This window comes from Tenrec ecaudatus, chromosome 10 (assembly GCF_050624435.1).
Source record: "Tenrec ecaudatus isolate mTenEca1 chromosome 10, mTenEca1.hap1, whole genome shotgun sequence".
NCBI lineage: Eukaryota > Metazoa > Chordata > Mammalia > Afrosoricida > Tenrecidae > Tenrec > Tenrec ecaudatus.
In genome coordinates this window covers 34,566,829-34,589,823 of record NC_134539.1, presented here as the reverse complement: position 1 = coordinate 34,589,823, position 22,995 = coordinate 34,566,829, and the positions used below count along the sequence as shown (strand labels likewise).

The 22,995-nt window shown below is 38.1% G+C and overlaps 1 protein-coding gene and 1 pseudogene across 6 annotated transcripts in view; one reads left to right on the top strand and one right to left on the bottom strand.

Moving 5' to 3' along the window:
* The window catches only part of ZCCHC7 (zinc finger CCHC-type containing 7), a 204,611-nt gene that overhangs the window by 29,005 nt on the left and 152,611 nt on the right, over positions 1-22,995 (bottom strand). For all 6 annotated transcript variants that reach the window (XM_075560163.1, XM_075560158.1, XM_075560161.1 and 3 more), the window contains exons 4-6: positions 22,226-22,351; positions 21,210-21,380; positions 8,275-8,310 (exon numbers count right to left, since the gene is read on the bottom strand). In XM_075560163.1, the coding sequence (XP_075416278.1) occupies positions 8,275-8,310; positions 21,210-21,380; positions 22,226-22,351 (333 nt within the window). The remainder of the gene's footprint in view (positions 1-8,274; positions 8,311-21,209; positions 21,381-22,225; positions 22,352-22,995) is intronic.
* On the top strand, positions 18,896-19,580 carry LOC142457889 (M-phase phosphoprotein 6 pseudogene; annotated as a pseudogene).

Genomic DNA, 22,995 nt, shown 5'->3' with positions numbered 1-22,995 from the left:
AACGTCCAAAATTAAGTTCAGCCCACCAAAAGGAATGTGGGGGCAATAAAAAATAGATGTAAATAAACATATTGATGTTAAAGGGGTATGTATAAACAAGGACACATCACATAATTTAAAAGATAACCTTATAATCTATCCCCAATATTCAGTTCTAAGTGATTGAAATGAAAATAATCTGATAGAATAATTTAATCCCCTCAAGTTCCACTGCCAACGAGTCACATTTGATCCACAGTGACCTTCTCTAGGGTTTCTGAGTCTGTAAATCTTCCCGGGAGTAGACAGCCTCATTTTTCTCCCAGGGAGTAGCTGTTGGGTTTGACCAATGCCTAGCTGATACCACCATGGAAAAATGCATGCAGATTATTTATATGAAGCTGGCAATACAGATTTCTAATTACTCATTTTGAATAATTCTTGTTTTTAAAATGTGATCTACCAGTGTATTGGCATATCAATTAAAGGGAAGGTCTAGTTTAGCCCCAAAGATATTAAAAATAGAATATTTTAAAGGTTTTTAACTTAAGCATGTAGCATTTTTCTTCATATAACATTTCTGGTATTTTTAAAAAGCCACAGCTGTTAGTTTTAGAGCATCATTGCCAAGCTCACAATAGAGTAACAAAGAAAATACACATACACTCGTAAATCAGAATCTACTGCTACATACATAGGCTTATTCCAAACAAGGCATGTTTGAAATATGTCTGTGGTCAGTGAATGGCCACAGACAAGTTCTCTCAGTAATACACTTGTCCCTAAGTCTTGTTTGGGTGTCTAAAAAGGAGGGGTTATTCAAAACAGTGGCTTCTGAGGTCAGATAGGCCAGTTAAATGCAAGGCAGAGAAGTCAGTCAAAAAAGTTATGTTGGCTGTTTTAGGGGGATCCCTAAGGAGCAATCTTGACCAGATTTTTTCTCTCTAAGGACACAGGATGATCACAGGAGGCTATGAGGGAGTTGTGTTGAGAAAGCTGCACTGGTGAGAAATAGGCCAGGAAAGTTGCACGGAGAAAATTCTCCCATCACGATAACTAAGGTACCTGCTCATTCGACAGTGGCAAGGGCTATCCTAGGAGAATCTTGTTTGGAAACCTTACTCCATCCAACCGAAAGCCTTTCAGATTTCTTTTTGTTCGCCAAATTCAAAGAACATTTTAAAGGAATGCAATCTGAGCTCTGAGGGATAGAAAAATTGCTGTTTGATGTGCTGTAAATCGAAGAGTGCACAATTCTTGGGGGAAAGGTGAGAGTGGGAAGTACCTCTTTCAGAAGTGTTTAGATGCAGATGTAGGCTATGCTAAGCTACAATAGCATAAGCCAAAACTTGATAGCGTTCACAAAAGGGTTCTACAATTTTACAGCAATACTTTTTGACTGACTCTTGTATGTACAAACTCATAGTTATCATAATAAATGGGGATCAGATTAATTTCAAGTCTAAGATCTGTTGACAAAATCACAAACTCTTAGTTACCTTCGAAGCGGTAGTTTTGAAACTTAAGATTTAATTCAACTTAAATTCATCACTGCAGCTTACCATAACTGAAAACCTACGTCATGTCAAGGTGTCAGCAGGTCCTTTCAATAGACTTTTCTTGCAGATCATTCAAATGACAAACTCAAATCCTTAAAGGCTATCATAACCGAGAGGAAGGGATTCCCGATTGTGACAACCTGTTAGGAATTGCTTTCTCCCTTTGTCCCTCATTGTTAACATGCAGTACTACAAAAAAGCTTGGTCAACCACACTCTCTTCAGTACCGCCTACGGCATCTACTTTTAGCCCTGGGGGCACAGTGGCCAAGTACCTGGCTTGCACCCCTCAGCTTGCCTCAGCAGACGAATGAGGCACCTGTGTGGGAACCCTGGGGGTCATTCTACTCTCACCAGAGCGCTGCCACATGTCGGACGCATCTCGACAGCAATGGCAGTGCTGCTCACAGATGCTCTATGGCGAGATGATGGTAAATCCAACCAGCTGGAATATGCTTAAGGACCGGTCAGGTTACATCTTCAAAGTCCATATTAAAAACAATGACCTCAATATGCTAACTGTTCTGCATTATGTATAGGTAGCAGAGCAAAGAAGAGGAATTACTTGACATGCAGATTTTAAAACCACAAGTTATTCTAGGAAGCCATTGTGCACTGGTGAGTGGGAGGAACACTGAGATTTCAGGGCTGCCTCTTTATATGACCATCGTTTCCTGCCACAGTTGGGAAACTGCTTCAAAGTGTAGTGCTCTGAGGTAAAACATGTCGACTCCTTTGGGATTACACGACTACTGTATTTTCCTAAGGGGAAATTGCCCCTTGCAATGGCATACAATTCCTTTGTTGGTAAAGGTGAACACATCTGGGGAAGGAAGAAAGGGCAATAAAAATTCTAAATGCAATCTTCCATCTTTTTGTCCTCCTTAAGAGAGACATCTGTTAACAGACAAAAAATATACACGATCAAAAGTCTCCTTTAAGCTCATAAAACAGAAGCAAAACTTGGCGCTCCTAAAGTAAAGGTCAGAGTCCTAAATGGAAGAGTCAGTGTGTCCGCCACTAAGGGGCAGACAGAAGCATAGGCACTTTTTGTCAAAGGAAAGAAAGTTATTAATGGTAGAGATTCAGTCCAGTTAGCTTACTATTGAGCACAAAAGACTACAAAAAATAATCAAAATTACAATGACTGGTGGTTAAGGTATTAAAGATATTTACTTAAAAGATGGTGAAAATACAGCAGCTTCTATGCTAAAACACTCGAGTCTTTTCTGAACTGTGTGAGTACTATATACTACTATATGCTTATTTGAAATACTTAAATCTAAATTAGCATTATTTTAATAAAGCACTTGATATTATTTAAATGTTAACCCAAAAAAATAAAACAAACACTAAAACTATGCCATATTGATTTCCACTTAAGAATTTAAATATATGTACATTAAAATACTGAAAATTGTTGGGAATTGACTCTTGGAAGGGGTGTATATCCAAGATTTTTGAAAAGTAAATACCAAGTTTCACCCATAATAAATAAATAAAGTATTGGTATTATTCTTCTGATAACATAAATTATATCAAAACTGCCTTATTCTATCCCAGTCAAAAAATGTCTATATATAATTTCCCAATGTCCGAGGAAACATTGTGAAAGGAAAAATAATATATGCATTTATAATTCATAATGCTCATTCATTTCCTCCTCTTGCTCCCTTTACCGAAGCTTTAGAAAATTGCTTTTTGATGATTTGGCAAATAGTATTTATTTTTAAATGAATCTCATTTATTGAGATTGATAATTCCAGGTTTCATTTGCTTTGAAATTGCATTTTCCAATTGCTTCCAATGATAAGTTCTGGCAAAATGTGGTCATGCCAGTGAAATAAAGATTTATTAAAAAAAAAAAAAGGTTGACTTATTCTGTAAATACAGTGATTATTTTTTACATTATATTGAAAACATGAAGTTTAAAAATTACCAGCACAATTTTGACACTAAATTCTTTGATACAAAATAAACATAAATGTGATAGTAAATTCTCAAACACTTTTCATTTGAAAATCTTAAGAATTTTTACTGTCCAAATGTACTTTATATCTATCTGTTATCATCGGTGGAGGATTAGAAAACAAGCCTTCTATTGATAATTCAAAAAATTTTAGTTGTTCAAAGACAAGTAATGCTAAAGATAAAATAGTCTGATTTATTTTGTAGCCCTACAACATGAAGATGGCCTCGAGGTACTACAAAATAGTGATCTACCTTTGGAGTTATCAGGATGAGTACCTTCAACTTAGTAATGTTTTAGTACTTGGAGCATTTTAAATAAAAACTGAATCTGAAAATAGGGTAGAAATGTAATTTTTGATAGCAACACACAGTTCATCAAAAATACTGAAGTAGCAATACCATGTATAAAAAAACCAAATGAGAATTTACTCAAGAATATTCTTGGCTCCTTAGGGAGTTGGCAAAGTGAATTTAAAACACCAAAATAAAAGCTTAGAAAATGCCTCTGTAAAGTGTTGTTTATGATGATCTGTTTGACAAGCCTCCAAAAAATGATACAAAGACCTCGGTAGCTCGCATTCTATTTCGGAAATATTTAGTGTTTTAAAATACAACAAGCAACTCATTCTCTAAAATAAAGACAAAGATCTTTCCCTTGGCTCTACACTACGTGGATGGATGGTTCTTGTGGGGTTTGCAGTCCTGCTTAAGCAGCCGAGGTGCTCTCAAAAAGGTAGCTAGGATTCCCCATATATATCCAATGAAGAGGGAGAGAGCTTTTCCCTTGGAACAGAAAAGGTTCTGGCTTGGAACTGACTTTTTGAAACTCTTTTATTTCCCATTTTAAATTGTTTTATAGGGAAAAAAATTCCACTTTAGCTCTAGGCAGTTAGAAATTTGTTCCATCCTACCTTACAACAAGCACAGTCCCAGGATAAAGACTCTTCTGGGGGGTAGAGCTGTAGCCTCAAAACTACCAAATCTACCTTCCCCTTCCTGCCTGCTGGACTATACAACACGGCTCTAGAGTTACCGCTAATGAAAACCTGCTGGTGTGTAGGGTTTTCCTTCTTTTGCCATGGCATGGCACACATGAGGAAGCAGTAGTACCACTTAGTGTAAACCTCTCCTTTTTCTACTATGGAAGCCCGAGAAATAGCTTTACATGGATGTGCCCAAGTGAGAAGCGGGAACTCAGCAGCAAAAGGAAACGAAGCGGTGTTGACGATGGTCCCTAACACAGAACATGCCATTCTCTCTCGCAGGTGAGAGCACTGACGGAAGAGGCGGGAACTCGGACAGCCAGAAGCCAAGACTTGTCCATGCCAGGAGGGAGCGTTAGGAAGGCCATTGCTCTCCCCATTCCACAGTGAATACCTCTGACTTTTTGTGAAGACTTTCCAAACACTTAAAGAAACATATGAAACTTAACTTTTCTACTAAAAAGTTACATTTGCTTTCTGTTTTAAGTCTTTACTTAAACAAAAACAGCTGCAGGATATAGCAGGGTATACTCATGCTTTAACACAGCACACAAAGAAATCTAAGCGCAAAATTAAACATAGAAGATGTATTGTCCTTTCTGGCTCTTAGCACGTACAGCCCCAAACAGCACACTCCTGGTTGCTTTCTAAAGTAAGTAGATTACACACTGCCCAAAGCATGTCCAATTACAGCCTCTACTAATAAACAAATGTGTTGTAAAACTTTGCTGGTGGCCATTTTTGGCCTAGGATTTTTAAAATCAATGGGACTAGAGATGGCAGGGTATGGGGAAAGGGACTCTCCTTCTTGACTAATTAAGCAGGGAAACCTTTATCTGGGATGAATTATTTGAAAGGTAAAAAGAGGTTCAGGACCAAGCTTTACCAAAATCTGAAAATATACAGAAATTAGGACACAAAAACGATGTTGTACTGCTAAAGGTCTTTTGAACTTAAAACAACAACTTTTTTAAGTAAAAAACTTAATTGTTTGGGAAAAATTATTTAATTGATGAATAAAAGTCTTAATTTTTCTTTTTCCCCATGTAAGTCTCTAAATCAATAATCTGAAAGTATCTAATAGAACTTTTATAATCATTACAATTTACAAAGGAAAACAGTTACACAGTTGTCCTGACATATGCTATATGTCACATAAAAAGGCAAATGTCATTTTAGAATCTTGTTAGCTTGCACCCTTTCAGAATAGTAGGTTAGTTTTTAGTAAGGTAGTAAAGTTTAGTCAAAAGTTTACTTAAAATCTATTCTACTCAGATATAAGTACTTACGAAGGTCTTATGAAATCGCTAGATTCAGTGAGTTTTCCCTATAAACATTTTCTTATTTAAGAATGCGCTTTAAGAAAATTTTGATTTGAAGCACTTTACGAGTCCCCTTTGACAACACAGTATGCGACTTCATCTCCTTCCTGAAGTGTTGGACAAGCAGTAGTATTTAAACTATCGCATTTGAAGAATGATTCGTGGACAGATCATAATTAGCAGTTGCTAAAATGTAGGTTGCTCTGTAAATGACTTACGAGGCTTACTGGTTGGGAGGCAAATCAAAGTGGTTGAAAAATTCCCCAATGTAAACATTTGCAAACTGGATATATTAATCAAATTTCCCCTCCAAAAGAAGCACAGTTCACTCTGGATAAATAATGATCACTTTGTGCTTAGGAAAGAAATGGATCAGTAATTAAGTTTGGACAGTTCTGGAGCTTTAAGCAGACTAGTTTAAATGATTACACAGTAGCAATTCTAACCAAGGCTTCGCGGCTTGGCCACTGCTCTGATTGATACCACATTCAATCAGGTGTGAGCGCTGCTTCCAGTCAATAGATGGCAGGCCATCGCCAAGTAAAGAGCCGAAGATGACAGTCGCCCTGCAGCTGGGCCTTACCCAAGATTGGCTACTGCATTTGGATATTTCCTCCACACCTCAACTGTAATTTCCATATTTAACGTTTTTATTTTAGATGAACTGACAAATATAATAAGCATGCATGTTTATAAATATACCAATTTCACATTTATACTAACATAGTAAATTCAATTTAAATTCAATAATCATAAATTTTAATAGTCACTTCAATATTAATTTTGAGAAATTAATCAGGATCCCAGGTTGAGATAAAATAATTTTTCAAAATAAATTTGTTATAACTATAGCTAGAATATATGGTAACTCCCCCAAAGATAAATTCATTTGGTTTCTTATTTTAATTTTCCTAGGTATCATTTTTATATAGTTTATATTTCTAAAATGCTACAATATTAATAGAAATTTTAAATATTTTTATTATTTTACACTAATTTCTATCCTGTTTGATTAAAAAAACACAGGGAAAATAATGAAAGTAGTGGCTTTAAGATAGTAATACCCATGTTTTAAGTTTTCAAGACTAGAGTTCTCTAAATTAAGGAAGAAGGAAAAATAAATGCATTGTGAAGTTTAAACATATTATTTAATAAAAACATATGTGGAAATCTATGGATATGCAGCTTAAAAGAATGATCTTGAAAAGTATGAGATGATTAAATTTCAAATAAATTCACATCCTAGTATGTGATAAAAAAAATTGCTACTGAAGCACAGCAACAAACAGAATGAATCCATATGGGTAAGATCTGTAATTACGTATCTCTACATATAATAACACATGAATGCATACAAACATTTTTAATAAACTGAAGCTGTTACCAAGATTTTTGAAGGGTACAGAAAGAATTACAGCTTTCTCCTAAGAATTGTCAAACGAATTAAAGTAATAACAAGATAAAGCAACACCATGTAATGTTCTTTCCTCTTTGGGCCTCTCACAGACTGATAAGTCTTGAGTTGACTTATTGGCTTGCTTTTCTTTCAAGAAGAGGAAAGCAGTGTAAGTCATGTTTTGGAAAAACGTTTGCGTTTTCTACTTTATTACCCGTCTTCCCATAAATAAAATTTTAACACCCTAAACCTTAAGGAACAGCTTTTAATTACATTATATGTAATTAAAAATATTTATTACCATATCTTAAACATGTTGAATATGTTAACAGAAACGACCAATGGGGCTATAAAGAATCATCGAAGCAACATTTCATCAGTAACGTGAAAAGCAAACGGACTTCCTAATATTGGTCGTTAGCCAAATAAAGTCTATAGCAAACTACCTCTTATGATTCTTTCTACTTAGCCTAAGAAGGACACACACAAAAAAGAAAAGCAGAAAGCTGAATAGCTTGAATGGCTACCACGTAGCTATTTATACATGTTGCATAATAAGCCACGAGGGGGCTTAAGGTTATGATAGTTGAATTGTTCTTTAAGAAAGATATATTAGGCTCTTCCCAGCTTCATTTAAAATATATACTATCTCAGTAGAATCAGGAAAACGTATATTGGAAGATATTGGAGATTTTACGTTTGCGGGCTGTAGCTGATGTAACCTTTGAGAGATACTGGATGACTACTAATTTTTCAGAGCCCCTGGCATATTCCCCCACCACTCCCCTCGATTTAGTGGACTGGGAAGACTGAGAGCTACTATGACGTAATCATTAAATGATGTGAATAATCAAAGCAATCCAAACCTATTAAGAACAGGAAGGCAGAGGGCAGAGTCTCAGGGAAGGGAGAAGAGAAAACCTTACTGCTGCTTTCTCAGCATAAACTCTTCAGATGTTTATTATTTTCCAGCAGGAGACACTTGTCTATATTTTATGGTCAGCAGCTCAGAGAAGGGTAAATAGGCTGGGTCCTGGGGAAAATAAAAAAGGTGTTTCTACTCACTGTTAGGTGATACTGCCTCCAGATTTCTGGGCAAGCCTGGAAAATAAAAATATTGATCAGCTGGGAGCATGAAACAAGGTACTTTACAGCCTGTTGGTTTTGGCATAACCCAGCATCCACCGGTGTCGGTCACAGGAAAATAAGAAGCTTAACAGAAAGGGTCTGCATTTCAGCTTCAAAAACCTGGCTAGACAGTTTAATTGAATTTTACACTGGTTTAGCACACTCCCTGCCATTGTCAGAGAGCCAGGGACCAAGTTTACACTCCCCTTTCTTCTCTTCAGTCAGGTTAAAAAGTTTTCGACACTAAGATGTGATTAAGAGCCATAACTTAGCTGAACTGATAAATGAACAGCAGTAGTCAAAATCAATAAAAGTCACCAAGTACACCTTTTTAAAAAGAACCTTTTGACGGTATGGCAGAAAACAAGTGAACAGCACCTGCATTCCAAGGAAAACCTGACCCCCCCATGGAAGACACCCGCTCTCAGGTCGGTAGCCACCTCTCACCGCATCGCTCGATGTGAACTTTCAGTGTGCCTGGACACAGAGTAACAAGAGAATTAAACACAAAACACACCCAAGAAATGAAAGGCTATTCCTCACCATGGCCTTTTCGCTAAAAAGTTGAGGCCTTTCCAGCTTTACGTTTGTAATGAAAATAACCTGCAGGGACTTGGCAAAATTCAATACTTTGGCGAAAGGCGGACCTCCTGACACCCAAACAGGTGACAGCAAACAACAGGCCAGTTGGGAGGAGGGGTTTCTCACGGCCAGGTCTATGCTAAGACTATGCTTCTTCAAAACGGGCTCTCCATGCAGTGCATTTCTTATTATCTTCTCAGAAAAAAGAACTGCTGACAACAGAAAGGTCTGCTTTTATAAAACAACCATATTTTATCACAGGTATAAAAAATTTAAACCATCAAGTTAAGCAGTTCTGAAGCAAATGTGAACCTATATGAGCTTTATTAAACAATATTTATGTATTCCACATGTGTACACACATGTGTACAAACACACACCACATAGGCATGCTTAAAATTAGCGTGAGTCAAGTCTAGCTTTTAAATCTTTACAGTCTTTGCTATATCCTTCTAAAATAACTCCTAACCTGATATGTCACTCTTTATTTTTCAGGGACTTGAGAAAACTCACAAAGAGAATTTACGCATCCAGAAAGTATTGCGGACCTGGCAGTAACTCAGAAAATAACTTTTCAATGGCAAAATCCCTAGTGATTATACACCATCATAAGTGATTAGAGAAAAACGAGTAGATATGCCCCAACGTGGCTGAAAATCTTATTCAGTAAGCATTTTAATAAGCTTCAGTATCCTCCGTAAGTGTCTATAAAAAGGTGTATACATTACTCTCTAGTAGGCAGCTTTTCAATTTTAATATTATATTCATGGAAACTAAAGCGCCTGATTAAGAAACCACATATATACAATGACTTCTAGGGTAAGGAATTATTTGCAACAGAAAAACAGCTGCAGAAGGCAGTGAAGGTCATTCTAGTGCCCAAGGATAGCCACATATTCTGAGGCTACCCAAGTTCTTGAGAATGGCACAGGGAAATGTTTTTGTAAACATATTTACTCACAAAGATCTAAAGCACAATATACTTTTAAATATTCATTTCCTTCCTTCTACCAAAGGCCTTTTGCGGTGAGTGTGCAATTTGAGTTGGATTATTGTAGAGCTAAGCAGGCCGTTATTTATACATTAGTTATGGATAGTTCTTGATTACTACAGTGCCCTCAGAATAACACGGTTGAAAAATCGCAATCACTGAGTTGTCATACAGTGGCAGAATGCCACGCTACCATGTGACCTTTTCTTGTGTTGCAGCAATTTAGTAATAAAAGAAAGAATTACTTGGTTTTTGAACAATCATCTGATTGCTCTGTACATGAAGATGATACCTGATAGAGAAAATTAATAGTGAGAAACCCAAAACTTCTTAGTAGGCAACAGTGTTACAATTAAAAACAGGAATCTTGACTATCTCTTACGTACTTTTACTCAACATTCCCATGCATAGTTCCATTGGACTGTTTTTTATATAATTTCCATAGAGGATTAAGAAATATTTTTCAATTCTAAATGGATGCCAATAGAAAGCACAGACCGTACCTTGAATTCTAAACATAATATGCATCATGGAGGTTGTAAAACCCCATCTACAGATGTCTTTTTATGACTTCGACTTTTTCCCATTCCTTAGTTACCCCACATACTGTGCTTTCTACCAACTAGACTCACAAGTCTTCCATTTATATGGCTACTGCCTGGACAATGTAAATTCTAAAGCAAGACGCTTATAGATCACCAGCGAAACTTTGGTCTCATTTATTTAAAAATATTTAAATGAATGGCTGGTTCTGCTGTGGAACTCATCGAAGATGAAAATACACTGAGCAGTTACAAGACAATCGTATTTATTGATTGCCCTGGTGACCTCGCCTTCCTGGCGCTCAGCTGGATGGCAGTGCACAGGGCCACCCCCAGCCGCTCCACTGGACGCCCACCACCAGCGCGTGTACATCTGTTTTAGCAGTGTGCGACACTGTTGGCCAACTTCTGCCCAACTAGTTTCCCCTCTATTGTATTTTGTATAATAAACCATAATAAATAACTGAGTGTTATTATTCATAAAATTCAAAGATGAATCAACACAGTTTTCCACACCAGATGAATTGAGAGTTTATATTGTGCATTTCGACCCATATTGAATTTTATCAGGTGCTAATTACTGTTTTACGAGAACAACAGCTTAGTGCATCTGTTGTTTAATTCCCACTTCCCTATTCTCAAATGTGAACATCAAAGAAAATAAAACACTCAATCTTAAACAGCCCCTGACAGCAGACCAAGACTCAAGTGCTCAATAGACAAGGCCCTTGCCACCAGTTCTCATATTTCCACAACAATGAACAAACACAAAAACAGCACTAAGCGGCCTTTCCTCCTCCTCAGCTCCCCTTGGCCAGTTGTCTGCCTTGTACTAGAGAGAGCCCTTGAACGTAGCCCTGCTGGGAACACAGCACAGGAGAAAGGATTAGCCTTACTAACATGCTAGCATTTGCAAAAGGGAAGGGGGAAAAAAACAACCCCAGCACTGTATTTGGTATATGAATAACCAAAATGTATGAGCTGACAAGAGACCAGGACAGGCCTGTGGCTCCCCGGGAGAAAATGTAGCTGTGATGAGTGACAGGGCTTTCAGGAAATATGTTCACAATCACAGACAGTGAAGGCCATGACCTAGATCGTTTAAGAGCTTGTCTTGTCAAATTATCAAAAGCTTCCTCCTCTCTGAATAAAGAGTGACATAAGTGAGTGTCAGAAAGCTGCAGGCTGACAAGCCAAGCATACAATAACAGAATGCACGTCACATACATGCTGAACACCGCCACTGCTAGCGGCAAATCTTAATGAGAGCGCGGCCAGCCCAGGAGACTTGGGTCCCTGCTGGCACAGCTACGCATCTCACAAAAATCCTTCAGCTCCAAGTCAGTTAGGCTCTGACACGACAACTACAATTACGAAACACAACTTTTTAACAGAATCCTCGGGTGCTTTGTCAAAGCCTCTGTTGTTAGGAGCTGGCCCCTCAAGTCACCGCAGCTAAACAAAAGATTGACTGAAGCAAGCAGGATGCCACTGGTGCTGAAGAACTAAGTAATTGAGAATAAAGAGAATAACTGAGTTTAAAATTTGTTAAATGAAAACACGGAGGGAAGAAAGTATCACCTGCACTTACCCACCCTCCGAACATTGCTACAGGGACGGGCCAGGTTATTTTTGGTGCCTTCATTGGCAATTGCCCTACCTCGGGTGCCTGATCAGCATGAGCTTCCTACCACTACAGCTATCAAGTCAACCACCTGGCCAGATACTTCGGTAAACGTTGACTACATACACGATTCCTTAGAAACATAAAATATTTATTTATTCTATAGACATAGACTACAAAGATGTGAAGTAACATTTCTTCTAGAAAGAAAAATTTCAAGAGAGCAATCAGAGTATTTATCTTCCATCAAATAAAAACTGTTCTAAGGTTTGAAATAACAGGAACACACAATTAAAATCAAGATAATATCCTGTTTTAATAGTGTATATACTTTTAGTCTGTATAAAAATTTGTTGTTCATGATACATAGGAGGAGCAATGATTACCAATAGATATATGAGACACTGTAGATAAAATGTTTATACAGCTCTCCACCCCTAATCAATATGGAAAGCAAGGCATTGATGTCTAGCTCCAAACCACCTCCAAAAGTAACCAGACTTCATAAAATCATCTTTTTACTCAAGGTCAAATTTAATAAGTCCCTAGACTATTAATCCACTAAGCAGGGACATGGAGAAGACTAATGTTTTGCTTACAGCTATTTCTCTTTAAGTTTCTCCTCCTACCTTAAATGTGGTTATAAGAGCGGAAAATTTGTCAGTATTAGATATTTCAATTTTACTTGAAAATATAAATAGTTTGTATTCTATATATTTTTAAATCATTTTATTGGGGACTCTTACAGATCTTATCACAATCCATCCACCCATCCATCCATTGTGTCAAGCACATCTGTACATACGGTGCCATCATCATTTTTAAAACATTTTCTTTCTACTGGAGCCCTTAGTATCAGCTCATTCCCCCCCCCACCCTCTCTCCCTCATGAGCCCTTGATAATTCATACACTGACCACTGTCTCCCTTCACCCACTTTTCTGTTGTTTGCCCCACTGGGAGGCGGTTAATGTCGATCATTGTGATCAGTTCCCCTTCTCTCCCCCCACTTTCCTCTTACCCTCCTGGTATTGCTATGCTCTTTATATGTAGTCTATGTAAAAAACCCAAATAATCAATTAAACACATGAAAGCAAATTCCATACCTCCAGTGCTTTAGCTTTTCTTACACAACAGCATTTCCTTTGTACGTTTTTCCCAGCCCAGGAAATCACAGATCTTTCTAGGAACATGGTAACTGTGATGCTAGACTATCATCAAGCGTTATTTTTACAAAAAGTTGGCAATGTTTGTGGTACGGTACCCTGATGGTCTTTAGCTTTAATGTAAACTGCACAAGCCCCTTAAAAATGAAGAGGAGTTCTGGTGGCAGCGTGGCAAAAGTGCTCAGCAGGGTGAACAATCCAGCGCCCATGTATGACACAATGAGCCTTAATCCAAACCTCACCCCTTAGACAGGATGGAATGACAAGGGTGAAACATAGAACTATAAAATATTTACATAAACATGTCAGAGAAAATCCTCACCATCTTTTGTCAAAGAGTACTTATGACAAAAAGCATGGCCCATAAAAGAAAACATTGGTAAATGGGATTTCATCAAATTTTAAAACTTCTGCTCTGTAAATACAATTTTAATTTGTATTTTCCTAATGTCTATTTATTGATATCAGATGTTTTTAAAAGACATTTTAAGAATACAATGTATCATCAGCATGTCTCAAGGTAAAAGATCTGAAGAAAAATAATTTCAGCCTCAAGTTGCAATACTGATTCTATAGGGTTGCTTTAAGTCAGGATCAATTTGATGGCACCGTTTGTTTGGCTGGCTTTTTTTTTTTTTTTGCTGGTATGGGCAAACTATTGAATGATACAGGAAGCATGAAAAGAAGCTTAAAGGAATACAGAGCCACTGTGCCCAAAGAGCTGGTGGACCGCCCGCCCTTTCGTGAGGTAGCATCTGATCAAGAGACCATTATATTAAAGGAAGAAGTCTAAGCTGCATTAGAGAAAAACAAAAAAACAACCACAAAAAAGGCTCCAGGAGTTGACAGAATATTAATGAAGATGTTTCACTCACATATGTCAAGAAATTTGGAAAATAGTGACTGGCTAACTGCTTGGAAGAGATTCATTTTTGTGCTTATTTAGCAGAGTACAGAAATTACAGAAAATATCATTAATATAATATGCAAATAAAATTGTGCTGAAGAAACAGTATTATTTTGGTTGTCGAACTCAATTCGTTCCAAAATCATGTTCGAACACTGAAAAGTTTAAGAATCTAACATATTTTCCCATAAGAAATCATGGAAATAATTGGTTTTGAGGCCCCCCCAAAGTACACTTATAAAATTATGACACGTTATGCAAATTACACTAAAAAAAGGACAATGACAAGTGTTGTAACGCATTAACACGAGCACTTTGTGTGGTCTGCGAGCGGTGCTCCAAATCAAGGGTCACCCCTTTGTGTCCATCGTGAGACACGACTTGACTCACTCTCAGCTCACGGGTTTTCAAGTTGGATTGTGTGCTCGACTATGGTGCAAGTTCCAAACACAGAGCAGATTTGTCTGAACTTTGCTGTTCGAGGGGGGAAAGTTGGAGCTTGGAGCTGAGCTGTTTGCCAACCAAGGTATCACTGACATTCAAAATCAGTTGCAGCAGGACATTGACAGGGAGCTGCCAGAAATTCAAGGTGGATTCCGAAGAGGACATGGAATGAGAGGAATTATTGCTGACGTCAGCTGGATCTTTGCTGATATCAGCGAGTTTGGGAAAAAAGTTTTTCTGTGCTTTATAGACTCTGCAAAGGCATTGACCTGTTTGGATCATAATAAACTACAGATAACACTGCAAGAATGAGAATTCCATGCCAACATGGGTAAATCTCAAATATAACATGCAAAACAAACTAGTTGTAAATAAACACACACATATAAAATTATTGATATTAAGTTTCTAAGTGTATAAAAGAATAAGCATGTTGTTTATAGGTATATGCATATTAAGTAGAACTATAAAAACATGATAGGCACGACCAGGACCAAGTTTGTAGTTACCTCAGGGGGCAGGGGAAGGAGGAGGGGGAGGAATGGGATTATACAGTGGGTAGAAAAGGGATTTTAGGCCTTTTCTATTTTATTTGCAAGAACATGAGAAAGAAGAGAAAAAATGTACAAGCAAGCAAGCCAGAGTTATTAGTGTATGACAAATGTTGTTGTTAGAGCCTCTGAGTTGGCTGCGACCAGAGCAACCCTATGTACAACCGAAGGACACACGGCAAGGCCCTGCACTGTCCTCACAGTGTTCCGTTATCTAAGCCCACGATGCCATCTCGTTGAGGGTCTTCCTCTTTTTCACCGCCACTCCACTTTACCAAACATGATGTCCTTCTCCAGGGACCGGTCTCTCCTGATAACAGGTCCACAGTGTGTAAGACACAGTCTCGCCATCCTTGCCTCGAAGGAGCACTCTGGCCTTACCTCTTCTAATACAGATCTGTGTGCTCTTTTAGCAGTCGGTGGCACTTTCGACATTCTTCTCTAGCACAATTCAAATGCATCTAATCTTCTACAGTTTACCTTATTCAATTTCCAACTTTCATGGGCATATGATGCAATGGAGAATACCATGGCTTGGGCCAGGCCCACCTTACAAACAAACATCCTTGCTCTCCAATACTCCACCGGTCTTGTGCAGCAGATTTGCCTAATGCAATAAAATCCTTCACAACGTCAACCTTTCTCCATCTATAAAGATGCTATTGGTCCAGGTGTGAGGATTTGGGTCTTCCTTACACTGAATGAGTTGTCATCTATACTAAAGCCTACAATCCTTGATCTTCATTAGCAAGTGCTTCAAGTCCTCCTCACATTCAGCAAGGTTGTGTCATTTATATACTGCAGGTTATTAATAAAAGCCTTCTTCCTCCAATCCTGAGGCCACACCAAATGGCAAATATTAACATCTGATTTATACGGAAAGTGGACAGTATGCTACTATTTTATATTTCTATATTACATAGTATAGGAGTCTTGGTGGCCTAGTGGTTATGCACTGGGCTGTAAGCAACAAGGTCAGCAGTTCAGAAACACCAGCAGCTCTGCAGGAGAAAGCTGCTCTTTCTGCTTTCTGTTCCATGGAATGGAACCCCCTAGAGGCAGTTCTAGCCTGTCACGATGAGCTGGAAAAGACTCGATGATAGTGGGGTATTTCTTGGTAGAATATCTTATTCTACGTTTGAACATTTCATAATTACTTTGACAATCTGACATAGAAATTTAGCATGCATTTAGTTTTTTCTTTTCCCTGCACAAAAGATTTAGCCCTGGTGGCACAGTGGCTGGCGAGCTTGGCCAGTGGGCAGCCTAGGAACCGACTGAGGCAATCCTCTGGCACACAGGGGCTGCGAACTGGGATTGACTGGGTAGCACACAACAATCACCGCATACTGTAATTTTAAAATTCTATTTACTTTTCAAGAATTAGTTCTAAAATCTACATTTAGTTTAAAAATAGCTTAACAAAAAGTATTTAGATATGTACTCTGTGCTTTCTTCCTAGTTTCACTGTTCATTGCTGCTAATCTTATTCCCTTTCTTTGCCATCAAATTCACAAATGAACAATAGCTTGGCTACATCATCTATTTCTTCAGAATCCTCTAGTAATTTGTTGGCATTGCTAAATTCAAGACAAGAAACAGAAACTGTTTTGGGGATCCAAAAGGGGTAGATTATACAGATTTTTATTGAAGAAAAATCACAGGGGCTTATTTGGAAGAAGTTTTTAAGAAGATTGAAAACCGCACTGATGAAGAAAAAAAACCCAGGAAGGCTGCTTGAAGAAATCCCCCTGCCCTGCCACCACCATCATGACAAGGCACCTATTCAGTTTTGAGGGCTCAAAGGCTGACCTGCAAGAACTGCACTGGGAACCATATCCCATCCAGCCTACAGCCCTGAGCTTGCACTCGGACTTCTTTTTTGTTCCCAAATCTCAAAGTAGTCCGTGTCCCTTGAGGACACCATAGCAGCCATTTTACTGTGCTATACATCAAAGAGTACAGAACCATTCCGGGAAGAATTAGAGGGATGGAAATATTGTTTTCAGAAAGGCACAAATGGGCATTCTAAAAGTCCCTGGAGAAATAGAATTAAAAGATAAAAAGATTTTTCTTCATGAACCGTCAAAGCCCCCTCAATGGCGGGCATACTGAGAAATTGCTTCACAAATTACTATTTTTGTTTAATATAGGTTTTTATGATTTTGTTGCAGTACTTTCTGACTTACCCTCTTCAATATTTGCCCTTTCATGCCTGACATCTCAGCATGTTTTTAAGGTTTATCCAAGCTGTAGCATGTATCAGGACTTAATTTCTCTTTATGGCTAGATGAATTTCAAAATAAGTTACTTAAAATATTTAAGTATGTAACTGATATTCAGGAGAGAAATTCTTTTGTAGCACCAAATTTTTAAAAAGGGACTCAAGTAAAATACATGAATGCACTATTTTTCTCCCACTGCAATTAAAAAGCTGACTTAAATGGTTGCACTATTATTTTTGAACATTTTGATTGACATACAATTCACGCACTATACAATTCAATGGTTTGAAATATATTAAGAGTTGTGCAATCATTACCACAATCAATCTTAGAACACTATTACTTAAGTTAGTATGACACTTACGAAATTGGAGACAGAAAACTGTATGAGCCAGCAACCCACTGCTAGGAAATTAAGAGCCATGACCTGAATAAATTCCTGCACACTCATGTTCATCGAAGCACTACTCACAATAGCAGAAACAAACTTGGTGCACATATACAATGGAATGCAATCAATGACATGGAACAAGATGTGCATGAGTTACTGAATGGAAAATTAATCTGTTCTGTAAACCTTCACTCAAATCACAACAAAAAGTTAAAACAAAGCAAAAAAACTTATATTCACTGGTATTATTAATTCTTGAGCCCATTTTAGAAAAGGGTTTAGCCTTCATTCTAACTCAAAGAAGCCCCTAAACTCACAGCTATGAAGTCAATTCCAACCCTATAAAAAAGAGCAAGAACCGTCTCTGTGGGTTCCAAGATTTCCAATCTTTCTAGGAGCAGAAAGCCGTATCTCTTGCCAGTGCAGCTGCTGGTGTGTTACACTGCTGACTGCAGTCAGCGGCCCAAGTAACCCCCTGGCCTACTAGGCTCTATGCATACATTAGATGCCAAAATGCAGTGAAAAAGAATGGGCTACAGATTTAACTCACAGATGATTATAAAAACTTTTTCAAGTCATTCTTAACTACTTGACCCTATAGCAATTCTTAACAATTGCTCATAATGTCTAGCTCCCTTCTGTTTATCATGGGCAAATAATGTTCTATTTGTAGCGCGCTTTGGGAGAAGTAAAACACACAGGCTAGTAAACATAATGTCAAACTGGACAGTGTTTCTATGAAGGTTACAATGGAAAATTTAATGCAGAAAGCAATAGTGTAAAACTAAGGCAGCTTAGGGCTTATTATTTTTAAGACTTTGTAAATATCTAAAAAGTTTAAGTTTAAACGACCTTGGGATGAAATTACAGCTTCCACCTTAAGAATTAGAATATTCAAATTACTCAATCAGATTCAATTTTCTAAATAAATTTTTAAATGAGGCATCATTTATTCTTTATCTGATTGGTCACAGGGTTAAGTGGGAGGCGACGAGAAATGAGCCACTGGGGCAATGGCAGGGTGGGGGCTGGGGGTGGGGGCTGGGGCGAGGACTCATCAAGAAGAGTCATCCGGAGACGTAGCGCCGCACGCAGCGGCACGCATGCGCACTAACTCGTGGCTGGGGGCAAGCAACATGGCGGCCGAGCACAAGGCCAAGTTATCCAAGAATCTGCTGCGCATGAAGTTCATGCAAAGGGGACTGGACTCAGAAACCAAGAAGCAGCTGGAAGAGGAGGAGAAGATCATCAGTGAGGAGCACTGGTACTAGGATCTGCCGGGGCTTAAAGAGAAAGAGAGCCTCATAATCGAAGAGCAGAGTTTTTTGCTCTGCGAAGACCTTCTCTGGAAGAATGTCCTTCAGAGGATTTAATCCTGAAGTTGAGAAATTAATGCTTCAGATGAACTCCAAGAGCAAAACTGAAGAAATTGAAGCTGAAATAGTGGAGGTCGATGTGTCAGACGAAGAAATGGCTAGAAGGTACGAAAGCCTGGTGGGGACTATCGGAAAGAAGTTCGCCAAGAAGAGGGACCGGGCCAACTATGAAGAAGACGAAAACGGGAACATGAAACTGACAAAAACAAAGAAGATGTTCTTAAAACCCCAAGATTAAAGTGGCTGCCTGCAGAGGCACCTCAGGAAGAGCAGCCTTTTGGGGAAGCTGCTCTGCTTATTGCGCTGTCATTTTTGGATACGCTGGTGTGTATTTGTGAACAAGTGCACCCTTTGGAAAATGCTGTTCCCAAAACAGGTGTGTGATGGATGTTATACATCCTTTTGCCCGAATGGGGTTTGTCGAGAAGGAGTTTTACACTCTCAAGCTTCAAATGTATATGTAGTTTTCATAAAGACTTTTGTGACCTTGGATTTTTTAAAATAGAGCTCTGTAAACCCTGTCCTTCAATAAATTAATCTCACTGTTTAAAAAAAAAAAGAGTAATCTGGCCAAATTGACTCAAATGTAAGTGTACATGTCCCTTACCTACACAATTCCATTTACAGAATTTAACACTCTTACATAATACTGCTACGACACCGTTTGCTTTAAACAAGCAACCAACCAGCAAAGAATCTAAATCTATTGGTAAAGAAATGGGTGTGTCAATGGTTGCACTCACACTATGAAATAGAAGTGAGCCATTAGAAAGGTAGATCTTTAAGAACGGATGTGGAGATAGAACTATAGAGAATTAATTAGGAAAAAAATCGAGGTATAGGGCAGAGTGTACAATATAGTATAGTCTATTTGTTTTCTTAAAAAAAACTTTAAAATGAGGAATTGATACCAAGGGCTTAAGTGGAGAGCAAATGTTTTGAGAATGATGAGGGCAGCAAATGTACAAATGTGCTTTACACAATGGATGTATATATGGATTGTGATAAGAGTTGTATGAGCCCCTAATAAAATGATTTTTAAAAACTTAAAAAAATTAAAATCTGTAATTAAAATCTGGCATATTATTTGTAAGAAACATAATATTCACATTCCTTTTTTTTTTTAAATCCAAAGTTCTTCTCAACAGGTTTTGCTTTTTTTTGGCCAAAAGATTATAGTGCATGCCCATATACAGAAACATTAGAACACATTTATGGTTTTGTATCATCTCTTTAGGGAGAACAAACTAAAGGAAAAAGATTCTAAATAAGTAATGTTTTCTACAATATGTAAATGATGCTTGGAAAAATGAGAGCATGTCTCTTAAACCAATTAGGATAGGCAGCTAGGTATGAGAATGAAAAATGGCTTTGTACTGATTAGCTGGTAATAGAAGATAAACATGTTACTATGTCATAAGAGATGTTATTTAGAGCTAAAATGACTAATACTTAATGAGACAGTTATTAGGAGTTAGGAGTAATCGAATGTAAAATTGTATTTTTTACATCAAAGCTGACTTACCTCAAATACCTGCCTGGTCTCTGAAATTCCTGTGACCACAACCCCAGACACATTTACAATATGATGTAAAACACTATCCAAAATCTAATTTTTTACTGTGCTGTTTGTAAACTAAAATGTCTTCTAAATTACTTTTATTATTATTTTTCCAAATTAAAGAAAATGCTGAAACAAGTAAATTTAAAGTATTGAATGGCTTGTCCTTTTAGACTGAGCCTATTACAGCAGCGAGAGCATCAGGAAGCAGCATCCAGACATGCTGCATATGGGTACAGGTGTACTACTGGGAAATGCCTGAATATTTTCATCTAAATGAGTATGAAGAGAGACAAAAATGCAGTCTTTACATGAATAACACATTAAGCAATGGGGCTTATAATATTTATTGATGCTTCCAGACCATTCTAAGATATCAGAGCACTGATGAATGGCCAAAGGAATCTGGCCATCACTCGATCCAGTAGAGAGCAAATGTTCTTTGAGGCAGGCTGAGGGACAGCTACAAACTGGAAAACTGCTCCCAAAGCTAGTTTTCTGCAGGATACTCACATCAGCATAGTGGCCTATCATATCACATCGGGCACATCGCTTTCTCCATGAAGATCTTTCAAAACATCGATGACTGGTAGACATAGGCAAAGAACAGTCTAAGCAATAGCGGGCTGGACAGGCGTACTGGAGGTGTCCTCTCTCCGAGCAGAGGCAGCAGGAGCGGACTTTCTACGTGGTAGACAAACAGAAGATCTCTTCAGCCAAGACATTTCAATCACAAATAGGAGATTAAAATTTCTTTTCCAATAGCATCCAATAAAAAGTTATTTCTAATTGGAGGCCTCAATGAAGGTGCAATCATGATCATTATTATAAAATCAAATACATGATCTATATTCTGTGGTTGTCCCCAAGACTCTTCGTGTGCATGTACAAGTTGGCATCTATTTCTCAGGGAATATCTTTCAGGAACACAGACAAAGTGGAAGCGTCCAAAAGGGAATGTAGGATGATGAGGATCTGGAAAGTAAAGCATGGGAGGAACAGACACAGAAAAAGCCGTTTTGCCCGGAGAAGCAAAGACAAAGAGGAAACACAGACCTGCTGCAGACATGTGTAGGTCATGGAAGGGATGTTTATGAGGAGCTTCTTAGGTGCCAGGCACGTCTAAGAGCTTTGGTTCCCTGTTGGTTCCTAGAGTTAATGCATCTGCTCAACATAATTTACACCAATAACAGGGTATAAACCTCCTTTCCTCACAATAAGAGAAAAAGTCTCATAAAAGAGAAGTTTTAGAAATGAACGAGGCCTCCGAAATCATATATTCAATCTTTTATCATACGTAAGAAAACATAAGCACAGAAGGTCATATAATCTTCACTGAGAAGCTAAAAATGATCCCAGGTTTCTTCGACTCAAAGTTTATTGTCTATTTCTACTCCACTGGGCTGTGAGCTACATGAAATGTAACATGTACATTAGAAAGATTTTAATTCTAATGTCATACGTAAGATTCCCATACTGAAAGCTTATGGTTTTACAATATGGAAACAGACATTACATATTTCACATACTTGTGGACGGGGGCAGTTTTTGGACAAATGGCCACATTTGTCACAGTTCCTACAGGTAACGTTTTTGTTGGCTGAATAGTACCGCTGGGCCCATCTTCCAGATGATCTATTATTACATATCTGGGCCTAAAGGGTGAAAAAAAATCAAGACTTAAGAAAAACATTTATTTACACTCTTTGAAAAAACAATCCATGTAATCTAGCTCTAAAAGACAATTACCAATGAGAAAAATAAACATCAAACGTCACATTACCCTTATAAGGCAAGAGAATTAATAGCCACTATCTCTTCAATTTCACACATGCTTACTTCGAAACAAACCCAGAACAGCTCACTGCCACCAGTCAGTTCTGACTACTAGGGACCTGATGGTCATAGTAGAGCCGCCTTCGTGGGGCTCTGAGGCTGTAACTCTTTCCAGGAGCAGAAAGCTGCTGAGCTGTGGTTACCAGCTCAAATTGTAGCACAGAACAGCACCGGGGCTAAGAGGTGGGGTAGCAGTTAAAAGGAGGTGCCATGAGGATCCCTTTACTACCTTGTGCTGTCTATCCCACCTCCATGTTCTTTTATACTTCTTTCCCACGGCTCCCCTCCTTTTCTCTCTCTCTCCTTATGGCTCCGCTTTCAGAAGGGTACCGAAGACATCATTTAGACATTCTGGTGTAACTCGGAGCCAAAGATAAGAATGACTTCTACTCTGACTAAATACCCTATGTTTAAGAATGAGAAACCTGTTTACGTTTTTTTAGGGGATAATGTGTTTTCATGT